Raw genomic sequence first — 26046 nt, forward strand, 5'->3', positions numbered from 1 at the left:
GTTTACATGTCGACATTGACGACCTTGGTTCCTCACCTCCATCACTACCAAAGTGGCGAGGTCGACATTGACCGTGTGCTGTGCAAACGAAGTATTCACTGCAGCGTTACACAAAGAAAGCTCGCTTATCACTAGCTTTGCGATAGAGGTATAGATAAGCCTTACATAGCCGTGTTTAATGCGAATCAATGCACCCTTTCTGTATTGAGTTTGTAGTTTTCCACCTATATATATATAAATATAGTTCCGAATGTGAAACATATTGGAAGTTATGGCAATCTACTTAAATAAGTCATTATAACCAAGTTCCATAGTCGAGTTATCTACGCCTTCGGACATGGGACGCCCATGTTAAAGAACACAGCCTTGGTCTGCGTGTAGTTCTCCAGCACCGCTTCGCCACATTCACGCCCAATGCCACTTTCCTTGTATCCACCGAATGGAATACTCCAATGCACGAAATTGTACATGTTCACCCATGCTGTCCCGGCGCGGAGTGCATTAGTCACCCGGATGGCGCGCTCGTAGTCCTTGGTGTGGCAGGCCGCTGCCAGTCCATACGTGGTGTTGTTGGCCTGCTTGATGACTTCTTCTTCCGAGGAGAATTTGGCAATCGCGACGACTGGGCCGAAGATTTCTTCGCGCATGATCTGAAATTATTAGCTTTGGTATTGAAGGGAGTCTGCTAGAGTATACCTTCATCTCTGGGCGCACGTTGGTGAAGATGGTTGGCTGGATGTAATAGCCACTTCCCTTGTCAATAGCTTTGCCACCCAGGTGGACTGTCGCACCCTCCTGGACACCGGACTCAATGTATCCCAGGATCTTGTCGTACTGCATCTGGCTGTTCTGGGGTCCTTGGTTGGTGGTCTTCTCGAATGGATGGCCTACTGTGATACCGGCCATGGTTTTGGTGAACTTGGACAGGAACTCATCATAGACATCCTCGTGGACATAGATCCTTGTGCCGGCATGGCAGGTTTGGCCGAAGTTCATATTTATTCCCCACGCTGACCAGTCTACGGCCGAGTCAAGGTCGGCGTCGGGGAAGATAATGTTCTACACCGTCAGTCATAGTATATAACTGGTTGGTGTAACTTACCGGAGACTTGCCACCCAGCTCGAGAGTCACTTTCTTCAGGTTTGAATTTGCTGATGCTCGCATTATGGCCCGACCTGTGGCGGTTGATCCGGTAAAGGCAACCTTGTCGACGTCCATATGGTGTGCGATGGCGCTTCCCACTGTCTTACCGTACCCTGACACGAGGTTAACTGTGCCTGGAGGGAACCCAGCCTTGGAGATCAACTCGCAGATCTTCAGCGCCGATAGAGGTGTAGCTTCGGCGGACTTGATCACTACAGTGTTTCCAGTCACTAGAGCAGGCGCGATCTTCCAGATAAACATCATCATGGGAAAACTGGATTTTGTGAGCTTAGACCTTATACGGGGAGAATGAATCATACTTCCAGGGGATGATTTGCCCGCAAACACCAATTGCCTCCCGGCGAGTGTATGCAAATGTTCCTGGGATATTGAACGAGGTTTCACCGCGAACTTTGTCCGCCCAGCCAGCGTAGTACCGCAAGGTCCCGATTGAAGCTGGAAGGTCGAGGCTAGAGCAGAGCGGAACAGTCTTGCCAGTATCAGCGCACTCAAGGGCGATCAGGTCATCCTTGTGTTCTTCGATGAGGTCGGCTAGTTTGCTCAGTAGAGCACCACGGTGCGCAGGGTTGGAGTTACTCCAGGCCCCATTGTCAAAGACCTCACGAGCGACACGCACAGCTTCATCCACATCGTCTTCGCGGCCTTCCACAATGGAGATCAGGGTCTGTCCTGTGGCAGGGTCCTCCACGTCGAATCTGGCGCCTTGCTTGCTATCGACAAATTGGCCATTGATGAAGAGACCGGTAGGGAGGGAAATGGTGCGACCGTTGAGCTGAAGTGTTTGAGACATGGTGAGTGAAGTAGAACAGCGTATTATGAGATGAAATGGTACTATTTGCGAGATATAAGTATGTTGACTTGCAGCTGGCCTTCCTAATTGGGACTCCGTAACTCCGAGACAACAGGCTGAACCCCGCCAACTACGCAGGAAACGAGATGCTGCAATGTCCAACCAACTGTGGAATTCAATTCCACTTGGACTGCGACTGACTGGAATTCACACTAGGTTAGAGGCAATGCCCATCGCTTTGGCTGTCCCACCATTGGATCACACCGGCTTCCATCCGAAGATATATACATGAACAGGCACACGAGGACTGTGCCGGAACATTAACCCCAACACTGCTGCTACTTACTATATTTATCTCTACTATTTAGCATTTTAGGATCCCCTGATTCCGCTCTCACCTTGAGGTTTCATTTCAAGCTAAGTCTAGACTTTGCCCTCTTCCTTGCTTCCGGCCGGTAAGTGTTCGCCGACGAGACGGTTTCTAACTTCCTCCTTCAGAGCTATCTCCCCATAGCTTCATTATCTGCATATAGTACATACGACCACAGGGCGTGGAAATGTCTTCTCCATTCCGAATTTAGCCATTGATTGTCCGTCAGACATCACCGGCGTGTGGCCGGTCAATCGCCCGGTTCCCGGCGTGCCCAAGCTAAAACGCGCGTCCAGTACAGTTAATATCCTAATCTTTGGGTAGCCTTGCGCTTTCCTCTGCACCAGCATGGAGTATACACGGTCGTACACCCTCAGTTTCTTATTTGCCAGAGGAAATTGTCAACTAACTTTTTACCGCAGCGTGGGTGATTCCGGTCTTTACGTCTCCAAGGTCATTCTCGGGACAGCGAGCTATGGATCTTCTCGCTGGCAGGAATGGGTTCTCGAAGAGGAGGCAGCGCTTCCTCTACTAAAACATGCATTTGACGTGGGCATAAATACTTGGGATACGGTATGTCGCCTCTAGAGATACCTCAATTTGTCTGACTCTTCCAACTCTGCAGGCCGATGTATACTCAAATGGCCGATCCGAGGAGATTATTGGCAAGGCTCTGAAAATGTACGGCATTCCTCGCGAGCAAGTAGTTATCCTCTCCAAGATATTCTACGCGCTTGACCCGGACGGCCAGTGTCCAATTTCCTCCCTGAACGACAAGACCAAGCGCCACCTGGTAAATCGCGTCGGGCTATCACGCAAGCATATTCTGGCCGCGGTTGTAGAGAGCACACAGCGCCTCGGGACGTACATTGACGTCTTGCAGATTCATAGGCTTGACCGAGAGTGCAATCTAAACGAGACAATGAAGGCGTTGCACGACGTTGTGGAGAGCGGGCAGGTGCGCTACCTAGGAGCAAGCTCTATGGCAGCGTGGGAGTTTCAAAAGCTCCAGTACATTGCAGAGAAGAATGGATGGCACAAGTTCATTTCCATGCAGAACTACCACAACCTTCTTTATTGGGAGGAGGAGCGAGAAATGATCCCCTTCTGCCGGGATAGCGGCGTCGGTCTTCTTCCTTGGAGTCCACTCGCACGCGGTGTCCTGGCTCATCCTTGGGCGCAACGAGAGACAAAGCGAGAGCAGACAGACACGCTTTTGAATAGCCTGGTACGAGGACGCGAGACTGCCGCTGATGGGATTATAGTCAGCAGAGTGCAGGAGATTGCAGAAAAGAGAGGAGTTAAGATGTCAACAATTGCCCTGTCTTGGAGTCTGCGGCAAGGTATGTGTCCAGTCACCGGCCTGGGAAGCACTGCTCGCATTGATGAAGCCGTCCAGGCTGTGGCTTTTCAGCTATCTGATGATGAGGCGGCGTATCTGGAGGAACCATACACCGCAAAGGAAGTTGCGTACTGAGACAGAAGTTGCCAAGGTTATTTGTAAAGATATTAAGCTCAGAACCAGCCTTGGTGCTTGATTAGATGCTATGCTGCTGTCCAATAGCAGACAATTGACTACTTGTAAGTGGAATATATAGTGCTGATAATTATTCACCATCTATATTTAAGGCATGGCCACAATGTCTACTAAGCTATGTGGTGTGTAGGGAATATCCACATTCAGTATCATTGAACTGTAAGATTGGCCCATTTGCTTACAGTTATAGGCAAGGTAGAGGACATATAGGCCTGCGCCCCAAGATCAGCTCCGCCTCCTTCTCAGCCTCACCAACATCCCAGCACCAGCCGCCTCCGAGTCTTGATTTCGTCCATTATTCTTTCTTCGTGCTCAGGACACTACTTTCCATCTCAGATACACCGTTGCGCCGGGTGGACACATCCGAATCCCCAGACCATGGAGGACCAAATATCAGGATGGCACCCCTTGGGGTTGGAGGACTGGGATGATTTTCCATTAGAAAACCCGATCTTCGAACCAGTTTTCCAGACAGCTGACACCGCCAGTAGTTCATGGGACTATAGCATTTACGATAGTGGCATAGGACTTATAGAGCACAATATTAACCCTAGCCTTCCTCGCCCATCGCCTCTCCACGATGATGAAAAAGCTATTCCGATGCTTGGGTCTGAATTGAGACGGCGAGCAAATAAGCCAGCGTTTACCTGTTTGCTATGTTCGGAGACAGTCAGGAGGACTTATGGAGCCCTTAACGGCCTCAAGCGACACATCTCAGAGCAACATCATCCACAATTCGAGATGAGTTGCCCATATGGGGATTGGACAGGCACGAGTAGAGAGAGAATGCGCCGGCATTTTAAATCTGCACACTCAGACCAAGTGTTGCCCGCACTGAGAGAATTGGAGGTACCATATGAAGCTCCTGAATCCTGTGCTCTCTGCGGAGAGTCTGTACGATGCTGGGACGAGTTTTACAACTGCTTGTTCAAGCATTGCGAGATAAAGGGGATGGGCTCTAAGACAAAATCCATCCCCGAAGAACAGGCAGAGCTTGAAGATGTATCAAATACCCTTCTACCATCAGATGTACCCCGGGAGATGCGAAAACATCCAATAAATGAGCCAATGGTCAAAACGGATGGCGGCGACCTGGCCTGTCATGAATTCCTCAACAGCTATATCGACCACTCGGATTTTGTTTCCACATTTTCGCTGGACATTTTCAGGAAATCGCACCCCCGGGGCCATGATGCGAAAGGAGCGGTCGGGCGGTTGTCGGACCTACATGATATTCTTTGGGATTTCGCGGAAAAACTGAGATTCAAGGGATCCGAAGCTTGCAGAAGGTTTGGATGGATGGTTTGTAGCCATTCAGGGTATGCATCCAGGGCCAACGCCTGCCAGATCAAATATTGACAACATACTTTCCAGGGATATCACCAAGGCCGTTCGCAATTACTATACTCACGGAATCGTCGACGGCCCTCCTCATCCAGGATCCTCTCTTTACTTCACAGCCTCAGGCGATGTCAGCAGCTCAGCGGCGAGTGGAGAGCAAATTTTACATTATTCAGAGCTGCTAGACCAGTTCCCTGCGTATAGGTGGTTGGTTGGCTGTGCTCGGAAGATCTTTACCTTGGACACCCCAGGCGAAAATGCGATGCAAGATATCGCTCGGGCATTTCCTCCTGAGCCTCTATTACTGAAAGCTGACCTCACCCGGTCCCCAACTTTGGTCGATGCCGATTTCATACTTGATTGGGATCCGCGGCTATTCCTGCGTGTGCAGGAATATGCGGGTAGCCCGGCGAACATTTTCGACCATATCATCACTCTGACTGGATCCCTGGATAATGCACAGGCACTTAAATGTGCCCAGTACATGCGTCAAACATGGCCAGAGAGCTCGGACTGTGTAATCAGTCTCTTGCACCAGTTGCTGGAAGCTAGAGAAAACTGTTCTAGCTCAGGTCCGTGTGATTCCTCCTCGAACCAGGGCGCCTTTGACTGATTCTACTAATAGGCTCACTCCGAGATGGCACTGTTCTTAGAGGAGCTTTCAATGATTCCAAAGTCGTGGTTCGTGCTCGGGGACTCCGGCACGCCATCGTCGAAATAGCACAACAATTGGCCTGGCTAGGCGCGGCGTTGCAGTCAGCACCCGACAATAGAATTGTATACTGCCAACCAGTTTTAGATTATGCCCCTACCCCCATGGGAAACCTGCGATATGAGCTCAAATTCATTTTCCGGCATCGAGAAGGTGGGCAGCCGTCACGTAATGGGCGATGCTGGCACAGTCTATTCAGTAACCCCGTTGTCGTCTATGGCTTTCCTATTCGACGGCGGCACATGGTGAATACTGGCTTGGATATCCCTCTCGATATTTTAGGCCGACTTGTGCCATCGCGTCGCATTGCACTCTTTGGGGGAAAGGTCTGTATCAAGGGGCATTGCACGATCCTCGTGCCAACGAGGGTCGTAGATGATGCTGTGATGTGGCATATGATATGCAATGATAATGGACACTATATGGATTATACCGACTGTCGAATCGACACAATTCCCGGATTATACCCTGCAGGCATTGACACCAACCTCACAGGCTTTCGACACATTGTAGGTTGGTGCCCGGAAGCTGAAGTCCTTACAGGTATGCAGTAATTAAACATGGAGAATTTTCACTCTGTATATATTCTAACCACTGCGGAACGTGCAGGATCCCCAAGGGCAGACTATGGCATCGACTGGTCTGGACTGAATAGGGCCGACGTCGGATGCGATCTTCAAGATGCCATCATTTCCCGCGGTACCGTAATTCCAAATTATGAAACTCTGGCGATAGGAAAGAAAGATAGGACTCCTCGGTATGAGTTCGGCGAGTTCCTCCACAGAATCCTGTCAATCACCAAGAAATATGCGGTCTTCTACGATGTCTCTACCAGACGAGCTTGGCTTGTCGATGGGGCGAGTGCTCTGCTACACCTAGTCCGGGCTTCCCTAATGTTCAGTTCCTCTGAGGACCCAATGCAGGAGTTTGTCTTTGATCCCAAGGTGCTTGAACTACATCCTAGTCCCGAGGGCGGGCCTGCTTCTGCCATATCCGTTCTGAAAAGTGAAAACAATCTGAAGCAGCGGCTGTATCGCAACATGCCGGAGACATTTCAAGATAGGGTAGATGCGATATACCATTTATTGGAACAAGCATACGCATATCAAACCCGCGCCAATCTCCAAAAGAGTGGCGGAATACACCCTGGCAACCAGGCCCGAAGGCTGCTGGAAGGATTTGATTTTATGGACCTGGCTACAGACGAGGATCACTTTAACGCTCGTACAATGAGCGCATTTGACGGTCCTCCGAGATGGCACAGACTCACTCGAGCAATAAATGCCATTACTCTATTCGGCGCGGGCTTTGGTGACCTTCTGAAACCAAAAGAGATGGTTCCTGTCTGCTCCTCCTGGACCACTGCCCCAGCAGGAAAAGATTACCTTGCTGCGAGGGTTGAAGACATTCAGAGAATTATGAGGAAAAGGGGAAACAGCTCGGGCTCGCCATGGCGTGTTATAGACCACGTCTATTGGCATACGCCTGACAAACTATTCGAGAACTGCCAATGCATTGAAGCCTATTCGAAGGAACGCTGCAGTCACGCTCAAGAACTACTAACCGGCCCTGAAATGACCAAACGCGCTTCTAAAATTGTCAGTCCATTCATATTAGAACCCGACGGTGCTGTTATCTTCGATGGCTCTTCTGTAAACGGCCAGTCCCCAGCTCCGGAGGTATCGTTTTCCTCGACCTGGGGCGGATTCAAGAGCCCTGCCAACGACAGTGCGATCAGTGTTGGATACAGTCCTGGTTCCGGCACCCAAGAGAGCAGTTCCTCCAAGGCTGAAGGGAAGCGGCCGGCGAGCGACTGGAGTACCAATCCTCGGAAACGGATTCGTCGGGGCTCCTCAAACTCGAGCGGCGATATCCATCATATACATCGCACAGAAAGAGCGTCTGATTTCGGCGGCCGACCCGGCAATGAGTCTTTCGTGACGTCCGGATCATCATCCCAGGGTTCATCAGGGGGCAGCCTCTCCGAGGCTCGAGTTGAATCCGGCATCCCCCGTCTCATAGTGCAAGAGGGAGATATTGAACTGGACCCGGCGGAATACCAAGTTGGCTGGATTTGTGCACTGCAAATAGAGCTGGATGCCGCGCAAAGAATGCTGGACCGGATTCACACCAAGGGCTTTGGACACGGAATGGATTGCAACCTCTATATTCTAGGGCAGATTGGCCAGCTCAATGTCGTGCTAACCTGCCTTCCAATGGGCCAATATGGGAATAACATCGCAGCTGTGGTAGCCACGCGCATGATGAATCGGTTCCCTAAGATCGCTATAGGGTTGATGGTCGGCATCGGAGGAGGATTACCGAGCGCGAAGCATGAGATTCGGCTTGGAGATGTGGTTGTGAGCATTCCACATCTTCAGTACGGAGGGGTTGTGCAATACGATATGGGCAAGTTTACCAGTGACGGTTTTATCACAACTGGCTCTCTCAAAGCTCCCCCGGAGAAGTTATTGCAGGTCCTTAACTTTATGCCTCGCCACGGTTTCCCCCTTTTTGGACTCCCTGATATCGAATACCCCGGGGTCGAACTAGATCAGCTATTCGAATCATCCTATGCTCACACCGGGGATGGTGATACTTGCATCTCCTGTGACGCTCAGCAGGTCGTGCCACGACCAATGACCCGGACGACCACATCTCCGCACGTATTCTACGGGACAATTGCCTCCGGAAATTCGGTAGTCAAGAGTTCGAAGATAAGGGAGACACTCATCCAGAAACATGGTGTTCTGTGCTGCGAGATGGAAGCCGCGGGCTTGATGAACACAAGGTTTCCATGTCTTGTCATTCGCGGAATCTCAGACTACGCTGATTCACACAAGAACGAGATATGGATGGAGTACGCAGCTGCGGCGGCGGCTCAATATGCTCGGGACCTTCTTCAGGCTATGCCTGCGGATATTGGACTTTCGAATGGATGAGGCTATACTGCACTGAGCCATTGCCAGCGAGGGACCATCTATAAACCATGCTAATTGGGATCACACTCCCATCCCATTATATTCGTTTTGGTACCCCCTTGCTTCCACCTAATGCGTGGCCCAATAATAGGTATGATTCATACCAAGAAGAACAAGCTAACCGTCGAAACACGCATCTGGTTCAATAAATGCTATACTACGGGAAGGAGGACGTGCTTGAGAAGGACACCGACTAACCACTACATATGTATATATGTCATATGAAGGAGCGAATGCGTTAAAGGAAGAAATGCATCTTATATCACCTCTTCGAGAAGCAGAAGCTACTCAGCGAGTAACAGTTTCAAGCCAAAGGGAATGAATATATACATGAACATATGCAAAGGACTACCCCTAGGCAAGCTTCACAGTAACAACGCCCTGCGCCGGAACATCAAGCCCAACACTGCCACCACTGACCGTAACATTCGTCTCTGCAATCTGACGGTCGTTGTCCGTAACCCAAGCGTCCGCGGCCGTAAAGTCCACCGACACCCCGATCTGCACAGTCTGCGTCACATCACCACTGTTCGTCAGCACTACGACAACCGAGCCGTCAGTATTAACAAACGCTGCCGTTGCAACATCGTCCACTGATCCGCTGGTCTCTACCCGATGAGCCCCAGGCCGGATAAAGCGCGACCACATGGAAAAGGCATAGAAGATCCCCGAGCCCTCGGCGGCACCGCTAGAACCCACATCAACCAGGTGGCTAGCCGACTGTCTCTCGTCAATCTCAAAGCCCTCCCAGAAGAGGTAAGCCGAGAGTTTCGCGTCGATGAATCCTGTGGCGAGCTTGCTAGCCCAGACCATGCCCTCGTTGGGTGCGCCAGAGTCGTGCCATGTCGTGGTGAAGGGCGCGTCGCTGGTTTCTACGCCGGCTTCGGTGAGCCAGGTTGGCAGGCTTGTGTCTATAGCAGAGGTGGCGTCGCTGGTGTACATGTGGGATGTGATTGTGCTGAGATACTCGTCCATACCGGCGGCATTGAGGGCAGTCGTGTAGGTTTCCTGGCCGTCCCAGCCGATGGCATCGCAGCATGTGATGTTCAGGTCTAGATCAGCGTCTTGGACGGTTTGGTATAGAGTTGGAATGAATGAGATGGCTTCCGCTGCGTCTGAGCTGATCTGCATTTGGGAATAGCTAGTCCTGGGTGGAGGTCAGCATGCCACCTCGGTATGGCTGAGACGATACTTACTCGTAGTCAGGCTCGTTGAGGAAGCCTAAGTGGGTAATGGGTAGCCCTTCGGACACGTAGTACTTGACATACTGGACAAGGTAATTCGCGTAAGCCTGCCTCCAGTCTCCGGAAGTACAATTGTGACCGGTCGTTCCACAAAGGTAGCTTGAGAGAGTTAGCCCACGATTTTAGAAACCTGGAGATAGACATACCCAGGCGCCGCCTCATCACCACTGGTTTTCATAAACCCCGGTGCGCTCCAAGCATTCGCATAGATGGTTGACACGCCATATGACACAGCCTGCTTGGTAAACCATACCTGTCCGGCATCATCGCCGCTCCATGTGTAATTGGGTGTAGCTGACGGCGAACCAGGGCTCTCTGGCTCAATGGTGCTATCAACACTAGATGGGATGTTGTTCCGGATTATGCTGAACCCAGCCCCTGTTTCTGTACTGAAGAGGAGGTCCAGGGCCTGCTGTTGAAGATCAGCGCTGGCAGCCTCGAACTCGCTGGCGCGCCCAAAGGCTTGAGAAAAACCGAAACCATGGATCTCTTGTAAGAGGGAGCTTGTATCGACCTCGATCGAGCTTGCGGACAGAACTGCCCTGGGCACCGCGAGGGCTAGTAGTACGCGACCAAGAGGAGTCATCGTAGGCATTTGCTTTATGTTATTGCTCACACGATGATAGTTCCGTTGCGACTATATCTTCCAGAGAAACAAGAGCCTTTATATAACCTTTGAACCGCGACGTTTTATGTGGATTAAACGCAGATTACACGGCAGCATCCTCCGCATAGCTCCACCAAGGCAAACCGGATAAAACCACTTTATCTGGGAACAAGCTCAACGCTAGTCCAGTAAGGGTATACCAAGAGAGCTTCAAACGATAAATCCACAAATGGCCATGCCCAGACACAGGGCCCTCAAATTTCGACACGGAGAGCACGGAGGATGGTTGTTTCCCCACCACGTCACACCCTATATCTGAAACTCAACCCGGGAGATTAATCAAGAAGGATGATTCTGGTTGGTGTAGGCTGACCCCTGAAGACATTCGGCAATTGGCACATAACGAATATAAACTGATACGGTCAGTCGCCGATTTATTCATTTGCCGTTGGAAGGGCATTGATGCAATTGAAACCTGACACCCTTATACTCCAGGGGACGCATATGATGTTGTGTAGGACATTGATACACTAAATACATGAAGTGAACCCTTTGGGATCAAAAACAGATTCCTATAGCAAGATGACAAGAATATCCAAACAAAATGCCGTTGCGCTCATAGGACCGTGATGTTATAGGCGTTATCTGGCTTAAGCGTCCGCAACCAACACCGCAGGCTCGCCATTGGAAAGAGAGACGCAGATTTGCCCGCTCTCATCAGCGGTGACTGTCCCATTTCCAAAGGTATTCGTCCACGTTCCACCGGGCTTCTTAGAGTCAAAGCAGGGCTCAGCGTCAGATCCAGATCCACCGTTAGACGTGACAACAATAAGGTCACCACCCGCCCTACTCCACGCGTATACCGTGTCCGCGACGTGCAAATGGACATGGTCGTCATCAGCGAGTCCGCCAGCAGCCTTTCTTGCCTCCGAAAGGAGTGATATGGCCTTGTACAAGTCCGCCTCGGTGCTGAAGCTGCTGCGCCATAGGTCCTCACGGTTCTTGGGGTCGTTTCCGCCCGCGTAGCCCTGTTCCGTGCCGTAGTAGACGATGGGGATTCCCCGGGCGAGAACTACGTAGGCGAGTGCGTTCTTCAATAGGGACTGGTCGTTCTTAACACTCAGCCATCTCGCATTGTCGTGGTTGTCTATGAACGTGCCCAGGGCGCTGGGATCGGGGAACGAGTTATCGATTTGCTCGTGCATGTCAACTATATCCTGCGAAGGGCCTGTTTGCTGGTAGAAGGCGTTGACGGGATAGTAAACCGCGTAGTTAAGCAGGCCGTCCATGCTGTCTGCGTATCCGGCAAGGTAGGCAGGGTCGCCGTCCCAGACTTCGCCGATAGTGTAAACCCCAGCGGCCTTAGAGAAGGCTGACCAGAAGTCCTTTTCAACGTGCTTGACAGTATCAATGCGCAAGCCATCGAACCCGTATTCCTCGATGAGCCAGGCGACCCATTCCTGGAAGAGGGTCCGGATCTCGGAGCTCTCTGTGTTCACATCAGGTAGGTCGTCTGCGATGCGGCAGGTCTCAACACTATCCTGGCTTGAATAGTCAATTGTGCAGGAGGCATGGTAGGAGCTCTCCTGGTTCAATGGCTCGGGCTTGTTATCGCTGATGGGCGATCCCATGTGGTTGGCAACCACGTCTGCCATGACATATATTCCCTATTGACGCCACTTAGTCCTTCCCACTCGAGCGAATACTGTAAATTGTACTTACTTTGTCATGAGCAGCATTGACTAGACTTTTAAGATCGTCAGCCGTGCCATAGTTCTCATTGATACTGTAGAGGTCCTGCGCCCAGTATCCATGATATCCACCTGGCGCATCTGTAGAAATGATAACGATCAGCCACGTCGTGTCGTCGAGAACAGAACGCCCTGATGAACCATGAATAACTCACTAGCAACAACAGGGGTGATCCAGATTGCATCAAAGCCCATCCCCTGAATGTAGTCAAGCTTGGACTCCAAGCCCTGGAAAGTTCCACCACAGTAGTCTCCAAGGTTGCCGCAAGCATCTCCACCTGTGTCGTCGCTTCCACGAGCAATGCGATCAGTTAGGGCAAAGTAGATGTTGCGGGATTTCCATGCTTCCACATCCGCCGCTGATACCGTGTGTATAGATATCAGGGGGAGTAGAAGTGTTGTCAGGCTGCGGGCCAGCTTCATTATTCCAGCAAGAGTGATGTATCGACTTGTTGGACTCGAGCAGGCTTGTGCTGAAGGATCTGAATGCAATTCCGTCGCAGGATGCTCGCCCCTTTTATCTTTGGATCTCTCGCAGCCGGCCGCTCCGAGATCTTGAGATTGCTAGCCAATCCTTCACTGATGTGCTTCCCTGTCACATCTATCCTGCAGATCTCCAGCCCGCCCCCGATAATGGACCGACAGCCCTGGAGAAGAAGCAGAGCAGTGTGGAGACTCACAGGCTCTGAGACTGCAGCTGGAGCCCAGAGTGCGGGGATCGGCGCGCAGGTTGGAGTTCAACTGGCTAGCCAAGCGTCAATCACGCTCCCCTGACAGGATAAAGTCATGGCATTGGTTCCTTGTCGGACCGAGACGCTGCGATGCAACTCAAGATGTTTTTCTGGAAATTAATCTCGGAAGCTCCGGTCAGGCCACAATATGGCCACATGGCCCGTTAACGCGTTAACCTATGACGCAGACGGTGGAGGATACAAGGTGCAGGTACGTCTTTCTAGCACTTATCATAGGCTCATATCATAACCTGAGTATCATTGACACATTCCAGTCTCCAGATGCGAGTCCACCTATCTGCCGAGATCCTCAGGGGATCGGGAATCAGAGTACGCAGCACTCGCCGATCCAGGGTATGTTAATTAAGCACGGATAATTCTGAAACTAATGACCGACGGAGCGAATGATACCTTCGTCTCTCCGCCATCTTACGAGTCGTAAATTAACTGGCTACGGGGTCAACCACGCCAAACACTGGCGTGCTTGGCACAAAACCAGATGCAATCCTGCCCCCACGGACAAATAATATGCATCACTTGGCTCGTGTATGAACGAGCGACGTCATTGATAAATCCTTCGATCGGATCTGCATAGAGAACATTTCCCTGGTGATGACGCATGCACGTCTGGAAGGCTGGTCAGTGGCCGCAGCTCACCGTCGAGGACCAGTCCATGGCAAATATGTTAGCCGCTGGCTAATATTAATTATTCAAGAGAAAATGTGTATAAGAGAAAGATGAACACACCAAGCTGCGGCTTGCATCTATATTCTAGACAAGCTGCGTGAATAGAGACAATCTATTAAGCCCGGGAAGGGTCGGGTGTAGCCAGCTAGAATAGACATCTAGCCAGGGGAATAAGGCTTGTTTCGTTGGTATAGGAGGGCGAGAATTGTCTATTATTCTAGATTACACCAGTAAAATAGCCCTTTTTAGTTACAGTGGCATGTTATCCTATACCTGCAGTAGTTCTGAGATCAATAATGTGTGTCTTAATTTAGTATTACTACTCCAGCTTCAGGATCCGAGAAGCATAGATCGGCGATTAGTGTTTAGACTTCCTTGTCATAGGTCATGAGTATTTATGCTTCAGTGCGGTGTTCTTACCACACACCTATCCTGGCTAAGAAGATTACCATAAACGTCTCCAGCTTGAGTATGAGTATGCGAACCGCTCATGATCTGGGGAGTAACATAACTTCAATTTAGATACGGCACATCCGTACCTTGGGATATGTACATGTCCTCAGGAAACAGTCTTCGACAGGACTGAAATGTCCTCCTTGATATTAGAGTCCTTGTTACCAGCCATTGCTAGGGCAGAAATCAGCTGTGTAAGGATAGGCTCTAGCTCGACACCCAGCGCTATAGGGTTGAGGACAGAGTCCAGCTCCGTGTTCGAAGAGCATCCCTTAGCAGTAGTCCCGGCAAAGGCGTTCTCAACAAACGTCACAGCAGCTGGTAGCGCCACTATTTCTGTCGTCAGATGTCCGCCATTTGCATAGGTTGTGAACTTGACATCGGCTCCGTCACTGCACCATGAGTCCACCATTGTGCTCGCATTGTTATACGGGATGATTTCATCCTGGGTAGCGTGATACACGAAGATAGGAGCAGTGGGAGTTTCGTCTTTGTTCAGTCCTAGAATGTTCTTTTGCAGAATGGACTTAATTGTTGGCTGAGTGAGCAGACCATGGCCGAGAGTCTGAATATCGGTCGAGAAGACCGACTGTCCAAAGAAGTTAATCAGGTCAGCAACCGCGCAGTTTTCATTCGCAAAGTCCAGCGCCGCTTGCCCCTTTTCTGTAATGATTGAATCGATGACTGGCTTTAGCTCGGCACCGTACGCACTCGGCTTCGACAACCCATCTATGGCTGCAGGAATGAATCCGCTGCTTAAGGTGCCATCTATGAAGAGAAGAGTGCCAGTGAGATTAGCCGGCGTGCCCCCAGCAACCCAGCCCTTGACGTTCAGTTCAGGCGCGTAGCTTGGATGCAAACTAGCCGCCCACCCTGTTGCAATTGCTCCGCCAGAGTATCCTGTTCCCACAATCGCAGGCTGATCGGTCGACAGGCCGAGCGTATCGGCAAAGTTCTGGACAGCTCGCATCCCATCTAATACTCCCATACCCTCAAGATGGCCTGGGCCAAATGCTGCATCTGGGCCTTCATAGTCGGGTGAAGCCACGATATACCCCTGCAGTAGATAGACCTGGATAATCAGGAACTCTGCCGAGGAAATAAGGTCCGTCTGCGGTGTGCCAAGCAGGTACTGGTAACTTGGGGTGCAGCTAATAGCGGAACTATCGTACGCGGTATGAAAGGAAATAAAGCGATCCTTTTTGGGGATGAGTGGCTTGAAAACGGTGGTCACTGTTGCGATTGCGGAGCCGTTGATTGCAGTCGTGCGGTAGAGCAGTTGATGTGCCTCGACTGGGTCTGGAATCAGACCGAAGAACGAGGATACAACCTGGCGCTGGCGGAGGATGGTTCCTGGGAGGGCAGACTCGAACCCTGAGGGAGGTTGATAGAAGGGATCAGAGCTGGGGTCGGATGCCCGCCGGGCTGGGCGAGCGAGAGTTGCAGGGAGGACCAGCATCCATGCTGCTAGGATGACGGCCAACGCACGGACCGGGGAAAATTGTGGGGAATGCATGGTCTGAGAGAGTAGATGTTAAGTGCACGGCAGTCCAGTCTGCACTCCAAAAGAAAACCGAGATACGGTATGGGAGTTATCCAGCTATATGTCTACGTCCTGAAGCCCCTCTTGAAAACGGGTTGACAACAAGAGCATGACACCGAGGCACACTGGCCATAGTGCTTATTACTCCGCATGATCGTCGATCCTATGCTTAGCCGAACCTGGGGCCCCTCGCGTATCCCAGCTTACCAGCCCCATTTGCACTGCAGGGTACCGAGTGAAGACCGCGGAATCCATCCTTGACCTTCACAGGTATGAGAATCTCGAAGGAACGGCCGACGGCCTCTGAATCCGTGGCAACCCCGAACCTGTTCCTGTACCTGTACCCCACGGGAAACAGTCAAGCAATTATAAGGCTTGTTTGTGAATAGAATGGGAATGGATCGACCCCGTACCCCACGCCTTCTGATTGGAAGAACTGCTGGACGATGTCGTCCACCAACGCAATATCAGTATGATGCATAGCGCCTGAACCGTGTTAACTTCTAAGCGAAGTGGAATTTACAAAGGTGGGAATAGTTCACCCATGAGAACTGGGAGTGTTCAGGTCTTGCTAGTCAGTCGAGTTCTTGACTAGTATTTCCACAGCCACACAGCCGTAAAGAATAAGGGCTCTGTGCCCGGCGGGAATCCTCCAAGACTTCAACTCCTTTCTTCATTCGAGCGATATGTCCACTTTCGAATTCGACTTGCCCCGTTTGTCGTGACTCCTAATTGGCTTCCCTCGGTCATCCGGCTTGGGGTTGGTCATCAGCTTCGAGATACCTGAAATACCCTCCTACCTCTCACCTCGTACCTCGCGCTGATGTACATATCTTCCACTTCGTTGAAGCCCCAAAGTCAGATTGCCATTTACTCGGTACTGATCATGGCCACCATGGACGTCCTGCCTCCACCGGATTACCCTCCTGTCAAACCGACCGAGTACCCTCAACTCCTCCCACGAACGCCACTAGCGGCACTCGACAGATTGCATGCTCCTTGCGTCAGAGGTGATATTGAGGAATTAAGGAAGATAATTGACTCGCAATGCTCTTCGTTGGAGGGGTTTGATATATGCGACTTCTCTACGGTAATGCTAGAAGCCATCAACCGAAACAATACGCAGTTTGCCAGAGAGCTTCTCAATCGCGACTCACCTATGGATCCAGCCTATTCATTGGAAGCCGTAAAAGTGAAAGGGAAGGATAACCGAATAAATTGACTCAAAAGATCCTGCTCGGGATCCATCTCATTCTCAAGAAGTCCATTCCTCAAGAATCTAAAGCCACTCGCACTACTGTACGCAATCTCAAAATCCTCTGGTCTCAACTTTACAGCAGCCTTTGCCCCAAACACACTATGGTCAAAACAAGCAACCACCCACAAGACTACGGGGTATACCGAAACTCCGGATGCAAATGTCCCAACCTCTCAACCTCCGCCTGACTGGCCGCCCCCGTCACTCGATAATCCCTCTTGCCCGCCATCCGCAACCGATTCTCCTTCACCAAATACACCACATTACAACCCACCACTGCGAACAGAATGCAAGCCGCTCCAAAGTTCATCCAGTGGCCCGCGGTATAGTACGGAGCCTGAGAAGGAAGGTAAGTCCAGGTCGCGATAATCGATCCCACATTCGCAATCCCCACCGCGTAGCCCGTCACGACGGCGCGGACCGCAGGGCCTGCTGCGTTGCCACTTACCCAGGCGAGCAGGATAGGGGAGCATGTGAATGCGCCGGTGGTGGCGAGGAAGAGGGCGAAGTAGCGGACACTCGATAATTTGACTGTGGCTAGGATGGTGAACCCGGTGATGGTGATCGGGGTAAAAGCGAGGAGGATGTAGCCTCGGGCGTGGAATCGGTCTGCAAGGAAGGAGCCGATTATACAGAATATTGCGGCGGCGACGTAAGGGGGGACTGAGAGGAGCTGGGCATGCGTTGCGCCGTAGCCCATGCTTTTTTTTAGGAGGGTGGGCTGCGGTAATCGGATCGCACGTCAGATATTGGTGCCTAATGTCCTTGCAACTTCTCCAAGGGCCTGCGTAGAGAGCACTCACCAGGAATAATGACAGCGACGTCAATGAAAGCAGAGACATGATCAGCGCGACGGCAACCATCTGCGTGTTGATATTCCACAACGCCTTTTTGAACGTCTCGAGACCCATCCCCTCATCATCCGTCGACATATTCTCCTCGGCGATCCGCCGAGAAGCAATCTCGCGTTCATAATCTGTTAAGAACTTCGAGTTCTCCACATCACGAGGCATGCAAGTGAATACAACACCCGCCAAAAGGGCCGTCAAAGTTCCCTCGACAAGAAATATCCACCTCCAGCTAGTCAATATCCCATGCGGGGGGATGCTGCCAAGTCCACTCCCCAGAAGCCCGCCAAAGGCCCCGGCTATCGACGCACCCACAGCCTTCAGCCCGAGGCGACTGGCCATCTCATGTCGGCGGTAGAACTGCGAGTATGCGTAGACGATGCCCGGTTGGACCCCAGACTCGCACACGCCTAAGAGCAGACGGCATACGACTAGACCTGCATAGTTCTTGATGAAAGCAGTGCAGAGGGCGATGATTCCAAACCCGAATGTGATGACGCTTAGCCACACGCACGGTCCGAGCCGATGACAGGCCATATTGGCTGGTCTAGCGAGATCCCGTTAGCACGTACCTGGAGCTGCGAGAGAGCAGACGGCCGAAGACGGTGTTGGCTAAGAACGCACATTTCAAACACAATATACGTGATGAAGAAAAGCGTAAGACTGATATTGAACTGATTTCCACGGAGCCCGATCTCATCGTCCATCCCTTTTGAGTCGAGGTATCGTTAGCGCTGTCACAGACTCTGACACAAAAAACACGTTCGTGGATCACACTCACCAAGCACCACGGCGTTACTCATGTTTGATCTGTCGATCTGAGCAAAGAGGTAAATCAGAGTCCCCAGGGGCAGAATGCGCCTGTCGAACTTGTGTCTGATGCGGGCCTCCACCGCAACATTCTCATCGTTGGAGCTGCTGGCTTTCTCAGGAGCTGTCAAAGACGAGGCTTTGGCATCTGCCACATGTTCAATTGAGGCTGTATCCTTCATATTGCGTTCAGCTTTAGATGGTGGTCAATGGTGATGGGTTCAAAGACGGCCGCGGGTATGGGCATTTATAGCACAGTGATTAGCCACCGTGCCCGGAACCCACTACCCCATGATTAACCCCATGGAGATTGCGCATAACGGGATGACTTCTCAATGTTGCGTGGAGAGCAAACCGAGTCCTCGGAACTGGGCTTTGAGGCTAGTAAGTAAGATTCCATCCCCCGCCTTTCTCCAAGCGCGGGATCAATTCCGGCTGGCCCCCTCCCAGAGGACTTCGAACCCGGCGCCCCGGGATCGATCGCCATTGGATCCGAATTGCCCAAGAGGCCCACCGAGATCAGATCCCAGGTATGCGTGAACAGGGGAGACGAGCGAAACTGCACACCTGCTTAACAAGCCATTCGCCCCGAATGCAGTCCTTAAGAACCAAAGACTCGCTGCATCATTGTGCCAAAAGCACCCCTTGCTATCTTTTGATTCCTCCGCCCACCAAGACCAACTCACTGTATTACCAAAAAAAGTCCGGTCACCGACACGTTCTAGTTTGTTTAGAATGGCGATCTCATCAACCTACGATGTTATAGTCGTTGGCGGAGGTGCCGCCGGAATCGGCGCTGCAGTCGGCGCGAAACAAGCGAACCCCAGCGCCCGGGTTCTCCTGGTCGAGTCCGAGGCGTGCCTGGGAGGAGCAGCCACTCATCGAGGCGTGGTCTCGTATTGCGGGCTTTATACTTTGGAGGAGAATGCGCGCGTTGCCGTCGGGCAGATCTGGGGTCAGTTGCGGCGGAGGCTGCTTGAGGTGGCAGGTACCGCTGAGTCGCCCGTTCGACATCGGGGGATTTTTCAGGTAATGTTATGGTTACTGCTGCCGTGGTGAAAAGAGGTTTGAGGACATTTGCTAACTGTGTTTATTGGTCTGCCATTCTAGGTAATCGACCCTGAATGCCTGAAACTGGTCTTGGACGATCTGGTCACTGAGTACAATATCGAGGTTCTCCTACATGCAACCGTCGTTGGAGCGCAACGCTCAGCGGTCAACGACACGTTAGTTTCTGTCGATGTGCAGGATCGAAGAGGAGCGCATCGTGTGTATGGACGTGCGTTCGTCGACTGTTCGGGGGATGGAGATTTGGCCTACCACGGCGGAGCATCAACCAGACACGGTAACCATGGCAGAGTCAATCTCGGTTCATTGGCCATTCGATTTGGTGGCGTGGCGGCAGATGCGAACCCGACGGCTGCTATGTGGCGGCAAGCTCTTGTCGAAGCAAAATTGAATACCAAGGGCAGTGGATCAGTACTGAAAAAGGTGGACTCTGTCCTGATCCGTCTGCCCCGGTCAGGACATCTTGTATGCTTCTTACCAACTGCTTGTTACGATACGACAGACACGGCGAGTATCACGCAGGCGGAAATGTCTGCACGAAGACAGGCACAGGAATATTGCCGAGTATTGCAGCAGCTTCCTGGACACGGGGATATGTACATTGTGTCCACTGGTCCAAACTTTGGCACTCGAGAAAGTCGACATGTTAATGCGGTATACCAATTGACCAAGCAAGATATCACGACAAGGACCCAATTCACAGATGTTGTTGCGCTGGGCGCGTGGGCCGCGGAGTTTCATGACGAGGACGATCCAAACTGGGCCAGTACATTTGAACTGCCGCCTGGCGGATGTTTCGAGATTCCGTTGGGTTGTTTGCAGAGCTCAGATACGAGTAATTTGTTTGTTGCTGGTAGATGTGCGGATGGAGATCAATATGCTGCAAGCGCAATTCGGGTCATGGGTACTTCACTGGCAACGGGGCAAGCTGCAGGAGTTGCTGCCAGCTTTGTGGCTCAGAAGGGCACCGACTGGACAGTGCGAGATGTTCAAGAGTGCCTTAAAGCGGCTGGGGCGTTTCTAGATTCTTCCAAACTGCCCGCCGCACCGCCAATATCTTGAATTACTCAGGTAAATGTTGAAGATACGACCAAGGACATTGTTTGTGGAGTGTAACCAGCAATTAGTAACTAAAGCTATGACCCGTCCAAGTTCAGAGCAGCATCATTGTGGCACAGCCAATTTTCCTTTGAACCACTCCACCCATAAAATAGTGAGTCTTTTTTTTTTTTTTTAAGGCGACAATTGTTAGACTCCTGAAATGTTGGCTGGCTCTGTGCATCAGTATCCAGATGTAGCTTCAGATGACTGTACTATAAGGGTCTATAAGGTTTTCCGGAAAGTCCGACACCAAGGTTACCCAGGAAAAGTCCAGCATATCCGCCGTAGGCTCTCGGTCTGTCTCCAACTGAGTCTGATATGCAGAGCTACTCACAGCATCCGGGGACCAAAAGGCCTTGCCACTTGACCATCTGCCCCGCTTGCTTCGTGAAATTCCACTTCTGGGGTGAGGCCAATGCCCCCACAACTACTGTCCCTGACATCTCCAGTATTCGGCATGTCGGCCAATGATGATGGTATTCTACTCATCACCTTCTCGTGCAGCCTCTTCAGAGCCGCCACACACTTCTGAGCACCCAGGCTATCACTTTGGAAGGTTTCCAGAATCTTCAGCGCGCGGCACCACGCCTCATCAATATCAGCCTCTGAGATCTCGTGTAGTTGGATAGCCGGATGAAGTCGGGCTGCTATGAGCACAGTGGTCGAAATGTAGATATCTTGAGTTATATATGCTAAGCATTTCTCTTGGCTGTCGGGAAGGGAGATCATCGGGCTCACTTACGTAGAACTCCGTACAGCCATTTCGGCTTCACGCCCCAACCCCGGCCGGTTGCGAAAACCTCGTACATAACATTGATCAGAGTACGAGCTGATTGAACGCAGAGAAAGGAGCACTGCAAGGCAGTTCGATATGTCAAGGTTTCTGTTACGGGTGGAGAGCTCAGGTCGGTAGATTCACCGTGGCCGCCCTGATATCGCAGGCCAGCAGAACAGAATTCCACGAGAATGGGCCGGAATAACGAAATACGAGCTTGAAGGTGCCTGGGTATCATGATGCACGTGGTTAGAAGGTGGATCCCCCCATGGAGCATGGTGTCCTATGGCCTCTTACGGCAAGCTTACCTGAGATAAAGAACGACTGATTGACGATGGAATGTCAAGGAACGTTCATTTCCGGGTTCGGTTTCTGGGGCTCTGGTTGTGACATGCCGAAAGTAGCTGGGCAGTCCGTCGCGCAGAGCCATCAGCTCGTTATCGACCTTTAGCGCCGCTTGGAGATTTTCGAGACATCGTTCTGTGTTGCTCTCGGAGACTCGGCACTCCTCCATCGGGGTTAGGGACAGGATCTGCTGCACAATGCGGTAGAGCCTTGCTGACTGTACGAAAAAAGATAATATGGAGGGAGTGGCTCCTTCTGTCTGGCCACTCCTATAGTTGGAGGATAGACGTAAAGCTTGGTCATCTATTTCGAGTGGAAGGGGCACCCTGTCGCTTTCAATTATGGATACCATGATGGGGCGGCCGAGTGTCATACACAACATTCTGTCAACCACGGATTAGATGTATATCATGGGGCTCTCGCAGGCAGGCTCACCGTTCAGTCATAACACAGAGGTGATATACACGTTTCACCAGCTCTCTTTCAAGAACATCTGGTATCAGCTCTTCGCTTGTTGACGAGGCGAGGTGAAACCCCAGTCTATGGCAGTTGCGTATTGCAACAGCGACGATGTCCCACGCTTGATATGCCCTTCCCGTACCCTGTAGATACTGGGCTATCAGAAGCATAATCTGCAGCTGAGGTAGACCAACGTTGGCGGATCCCACCGGGTCAAATCGAAACAATCCACGAGCCCGTGCAAAGAACACCTCGGCCGAAGTAAAAGCTTTCCCCACGGCGATTTCATCAGAGTACTGACAGGAAAGTGCCAAAGCGAGGTTCAGAATGCACAAGACAGTGGCTTCGTCTATAACCATTAGAGGCGGTGCACGTAGGGGAAGGGATCTCCCTATCCAGAGCGCGTCATAGGACTGGGTAAAGATGCTGCGGTTCAGGACAGGGTACAGGGGATGGATAAAGGTCCAGTATGATTCCAACAGCGAATCAGCCACTCTGCGTGGTGGCACGACATAGTCCCCGAGTACGGCCTTTTCAGTGGGGCTGGAGAGGCTGAACCATGGCCCATTTTCAGACTCACCACTGACGGCGGACCGTGCGTCGCGCGGTTGTGTGTCCCCATTGACAGCTTGTCGGATATTCGACATGAACGTGGCGGCGGAAGAGGGACCCTGAAATCCTTCATATTGCGGCTCGCCGGTAACCGCAGCCACAAGAGCACTAACCCCAGTTCTTCCTTCGTTCCCTGTGGGGAGTTGACCCCCTTTGAGCGGACTGGCAGTAGTCACGGATGTCATCTCATCACGTATGTGAGGGGAAGCCGACGTCATCCCAACATCTGAAGCTTGCTGATTTTTCTCGAGCTCCTGTATCCGATCCTGAAGAGCTCGAGTTGCCCGATTGCCCAAGCATTATCAGCTCGGAAATTCAAGAGCCTACCAGGTGTACCGAAAACTCACTGCTCATATTGAGGAACAGTCGCCTCCTTGCCATTTATACGCTTCCAGATACACTCGCTTTCAGTCCGCCTGTTTTTAGAGCAGGCACCGCAGACTAAAAAGCCTGCTCAGTTTCCATGTGCGCAATTAATGCATTTTGTTCCGCATTTCCTACCTGGACGCAAGCCATCACACTTTATCTTCTTGGTCCTGCAAGGCACACATGCCAGCAACGTCTTCTTCTGCCGCTTAGCAGTGTGTGACAGACTCATCTTTATTATTATTAGACAGCATTACTGCCCCTTGGATCGGAAGTGTGTTCAGATTTGATGCGGGACAGGTCGGGGTCGCTATGTTCATGTTATCATGTTACCCGAGGGCCAGGCATAATGAAAGGCCTTGATTTCTAAGAGATCAGGTCAGCTGAGGTTGGTCGATAATTTGGTTGGTTGTGCCAGAGTGGGCTGGGAGGCGATTTAGCGTCTTAGCGATCAGGGATGCTTGTACCCTGTTACTTCCAGCATCGTCAGGTTAACATCTCTATGGACACTTTAATTAAAGGGAATGGCAAGGGAAGATATCAGCAACTTTATATACTATTTTCATCAGCCACTCGAGTATCATGCATGATTATGCGATGCGAGGTGACCGCGTATCCGAGCGGGACTGTGATATCCCCTGGCCGAGGCGCAACCAATTGGTCGAATATTCAGAAAATCACGAATTAGTGTGGTATTATGCATGTTGATATGAATTTAAGTGATTAGATATGTTGTTGGGTCACATAGTAGCATGTTTAAAATTAATTATTCAAGCAGGGGAACCTTCTGCTGAGATCAGGACTTCAACATTCTACCACAGCGGCAGTTATGTTTTAGTTATTGAAGGCTTCTGTGAACCATGGACTATTTTACTATTATTCTGTCAATGTGCTTGAAGCAGACAGATGGGGTTTAGCCCACCACTTGGCCATATACTAGTACTAAATGGGTTAGTATATGATAGTCTTTGTTATAATAAGTGGAGAATCTCGTAATTAATGGCTGTCTTGGGTGAGCACAGATGCCTAATAAACTGCTGGCGGACGCTCCAGGCCGGTCGTTCTTTAAGCCTGCTGAGATAGGGTGGGACGCAAACTAGAACTTAGAGTCAGAGTAGATATGTAATTACTCTTCTTTATTTCCCGTGCCTATAGGCTTAGTCGACAAGCTATGGATTGATTTTACTACTTCGAGATAAACCCTCACTAAGAAAGAGATCTCAGATAACAGGAGCTTACTATCTCCTGAATCGGCTCTGGGGAGATCTCCATTGGTTAGTCAAACGCATGGCCGCGCAGAAGGATTTACGCTTTACAATGTTTCCCACGGTTTGTCACCTTTTATATATATTATATGATAAGGCTCTATTAAACCAGATATACTGAACAGACTATCTCCTAAATGTGGCTAAAGAATGGGTAAATGTGGACTCAGGCTGGAGGCAAGATTATACTCGGATTATATTATATTGGGATGGTATTTAAAATGAATTGAAGGAGATACAGATATATGTAAAAGCTGTGGCAGTCTTTTCCATGCGCTTTATATATGGGAGGTAGAGGATCTGCTAAGATGTCTAACTTGGCACTTGTCTTATAGTACTACTAGCTCGTCCATCTTCTAATATTATTAGTGAATATCGAAGAGATTTCGCTTTCAGGGTAGATGGTGCCTGGGCTGTAATTGGGCCCCCGAGCGAGTCCCTATCTACCCATGCCAATAATCTTTCTGAAAGGCAACCAGCTGGTAGGAAGTGATGTATCTCAGTTGCTCCAGGGGTGTCATATCCACGCCCTAGTGGGATATTTTCTCCTGCTGGGAGGCGCCATGCCTAGGATAGAATTATAGTATATATATAGCCTCCGGATCCTGCTCTCTAGAAGCAGCATAGTAATATATCTTTCAATCTCTAAAATGCCTTCCTTCTAGAACTAATTTAGGTTAATCAAGCTGTTGGATATTTTAGGTCACTTAAGGTACAGGTAATCATGTGAACTCGTTGAATATTAGCTCTAATATTAATTTAAAGTCTGGACATTCAAGTCTGAGTAGGGTTTGTGCTGTTTTAGTGACAAAGCTATATATATATCATAATCTGAGTATAAACATAATAGCCATTTCCACAGAGTCTACAAATCCTATATATATATAGCGAACAGATCCTTGATTAGATTAGAAAAGCAAGACCTATCATGGATGGTGAATATAAATCTTTTGAGGATCTACCATGCAATATCTAGCTATGTATAAAATATTTCCTACGCCTACCTGATATCAGGAACTTGCTAAACACTGATTTAAAGATATAGAGCTATATATTCAAGGATCTTCGTTATCTGGAGTACGCGAAGATGTTTCCTCATACTTCCCCTGTTCTTATTGGATATAGGATTAGTAGATTTCGCTCTGAACTCTCACGCAGTGATATCTATCTTGCCCTTGTCGTGTGTGACTGGAGTGGGGATGTATATTATGAGCAATTTCGATTTCT

At 50.6% G+C, this 26046-nt stretch overlaps 10 protein-coding genes across 10 annotated transcripts; 3 read left to right on the forward strand and 7 right to left on the reverse strand.

The window, feature by feature from the left end:
• Positions 1–323: 323 nt before the first annotated feature.
• On the reverse strand, positions 324–1955 carry ASPVEDRAFT_28571 (aldehyde dehydrogenase family protein; the record flags this gene model as incomplete). The annotated part of the gene is made up of 4 exons (XM_040810129.1): positions 324–650; positions 697–1059; positions 1103–1418; positions 1465–1955. 4 exons carry the CDS (start codon positions 1953–1955, stop codon positions 324–326), a joined length of 1497 nt encoding a protein of 498 aa, XP_040667703.1.
• Positions 1956–2673: 718 nt separating this feature from the next.
• On the forward strand, positions 2674–3802 carry ASPVEDRAFT_52757 (aldo/keto reductase; the record flags this gene model as incomplete). The annotated part of the gene is made up of 3 exons (XM_040814693.1): positions 2674–2687; positions 2748–2898; positions 2951–3802. The coding sequence occupies 3 exons, from the start codon at positions 2674–2676 to the stop codon at positions 3800–3802; spliced, it is 1017 nt and encodes a 338-aa protein (XP_040667704.1).
• Positions 3803–4903: 1101 nt separating this feature from the next.
• On the forward strand, positions 4904–8857 carry ASPVEDRAFT_192290 (5'-methylthioadenosine/S-adenosylhomocysteine nucleosidase; the record flags this gene model as incomplete). Its single annotated transcript, XM_040809111.1, has 4 exons — positions 4904–5181; positions 5237–5775; positions 5829–6458; positions 6525–8857. The coding sequence occupies 4 exons, from the start codon at positions 4904–4906 to the stop codon at positions 8855–8857; spliced, it is 3780 nt and encodes a 1259-aa protein (XP_040667705.1).
• A 393-nt stretch (positions 8858–9250) lies between these two features.
• On the reverse strand, positions 9251–10726 carry ASPVEDRAFT_28574 (uncharacterized protein; the record flags this gene model as incomplete). Its single annotated transcript, XM_040810130.1, has 3 exons — positions 9251–10043; positions 10093–10239; positions 10287–10726. 3 exons carry the CDS (start codon positions 10724–10726, stop codon positions 9251–9253), a joined length of 1380 nt encoding a protein of 459 aa, XP_040667706.1.
• A 671-nt stretch (positions 10727–11397) lies between these two features.
• ASPVEDRAFT_129925 (uncharacterized protein) lies at positions 11398–12921 on the reverse strand (the record flags this gene model as incomplete). Its single annotated transcript, XM_040806674.1, has 3 exons — positions 11398–12414; positions 12470–12579; positions 12654–12921. 3 exons carry the CDS (start codon positions 12919–12921, stop codon positions 11398–11400), a joined length of 1395 nt encoding a protein of 464 aa, XP_040667707.1.
• Positions 12922–14162: 1241 nt separating this feature from the next.
• ASPVEDRAFT_41480 (uncharacterized protein) lies at positions 14163–15952 on the reverse strand. The gene has a single exon (XM_040812352.1). It carries the CDS (start codon positions 15883–15885, stop codon positions 14476–14478), a length of 1410 nt encoding a protein of 469 aa, XP_040667708.1. The 5' UTR covers positions 15886–15952; the 3' UTR covers positions 14163–14475.
• A 1232-nt stretch (positions 15953–17184) lies between these two features.
• Positions 17185–17934, reverse strand: ASPVEDRAFT_41483 (uncharacterized protein). The gene has a single exon (XM_040812353.1). It carries the CDS (start codon positions 17868–17870, stop codon positions 17301–17303), a length of 570 nt encoding a protein of 189 aa, XP_040667709.1. The 5' UTR covers positions 17871–17934; the 3' UTR covers positions 17185–17300.
• A 1353-nt stretch (positions 17935–19287) lies between these two features.
• Positions 19288–21171, forward strand: ASPVEDRAFT_653782 (FAD-dependent oxidoreductase). The gene is made up of 3 exons (XM_040815801.1): positions 19288–19857; positions 19939–20967; positions 21024–21171. Exons 1-2 carry the CDS (start codon positions 19564–19566, stop codon positions 20956–20958), a joined length of 1314 nt encoding a protein of 437 aa, XP_040667710.1. The 5' UTR covers positions 19288–19563; the 3' UTR covers positions 20959–20967; positions 21024–21171.
• Positions 21172–21327: 156 nt separating this feature from the next.
• Positions 21328–23373, reverse strand: ASPVEDRAFT_83471 (fungal specific transcription factor domain-containing protein; the record flags this gene model as incomplete). Its single annotated transcript, XM_040817397.1, has 4 exons — positions 21328–21674; positions 21740–21999; positions 22081–22500; positions 22553–23373. 4 exons carry the CDS (start codon positions 23371–23373, stop codon positions 21328–21330), a joined length of 1848 nt encoding a protein of 615 aa, XP_040667711.1.
• Positions 23374–23471: 98 nt separating this feature from the next.
• Positions 23472–23858, reverse strand: ASPVEDRAFT_41488 (Zn(II)2Cys6 transcription factor domain-containing protein). Its single transcript, XM_040812354.1, has 2 exons — positions 23690–23858; positions 23472–23629 (listed from the first exon to the last, which is right to left on the reverse strand). Exons 1-2 carry the CDS (start codon positions 23784–23786, stop codon positions 23532–23534), a joined length of 195 nt encoding a protein of 64 aa, XP_040667712.1. The 5' UTR covers positions 23787–23858; the 3' UTR covers positions 23472–23531.
• Positions 23859–26046: the final 2188 nt, after the last annotated feature.

Source organism: Aspergillus versicolor, assembly GCF_001890125.1.
Source record: "Aspergillus versicolor CBS 583.65 unplaced genomic scaffold ASPVEscaffold_4, whole genome shotgun sequence".
In the NCBI taxonomy this organism is placed as follows: domain Eukaryota; kingdom Fungi; phylum Ascomycota; class Eurotiomycetes; order Eurotiales; family Aspergillaceae; genus Aspergillus; species Aspergillus versicolor.

Bases quoted from the DNA above. Each gene is read 5' to 3' on its own strand.
- ASPVEDRAFT_41480 (XM_040812352.1), bottom strand. From the start codon at position 15,885: ATGCATTCCCCACAATTTTCCCCGGTCCGTGCGTTGGCCGTCATCCTA.
- ASPVEDRAFT_41483 (XM_040812353.1), bottom strand. From the start codon at position 17,870: ATGGGCTACGGCGCAACGCATGCCCAGCTCCTCTCAGTCCCCCCTTAC.
- ASPVEDRAFT_653782 (XM_040815801.1), top strand. From the start codon at position 19,564: ATGGCGATCTCATCAACCTACGATGTTATAGTCGTTGGCGGAGGTGCC. The intron at 19,858-19,938 runs GTAATGTTATGG...CTGCCATTCTAG, and splicing joins GACATCGGGGGATTTTTCAG to GTAATCGACCCTGAATGCCT.
- ASPVEDRAFT_41488 (XM_040812354.1), bottom strand. From the start codon at position 23,786: ATGAGTCTGTCACACACTGCTAAGCGGCAGAAGAAGACGTTGCTGGCA. The intron at 23,630-23,689 runs GTAGGAAATGCG...CAGGCTTTTTAG, and splicing joins GTGTGATGGCTTGCGTCCAG to TCTGCGGTGCCTGCTCTAAA.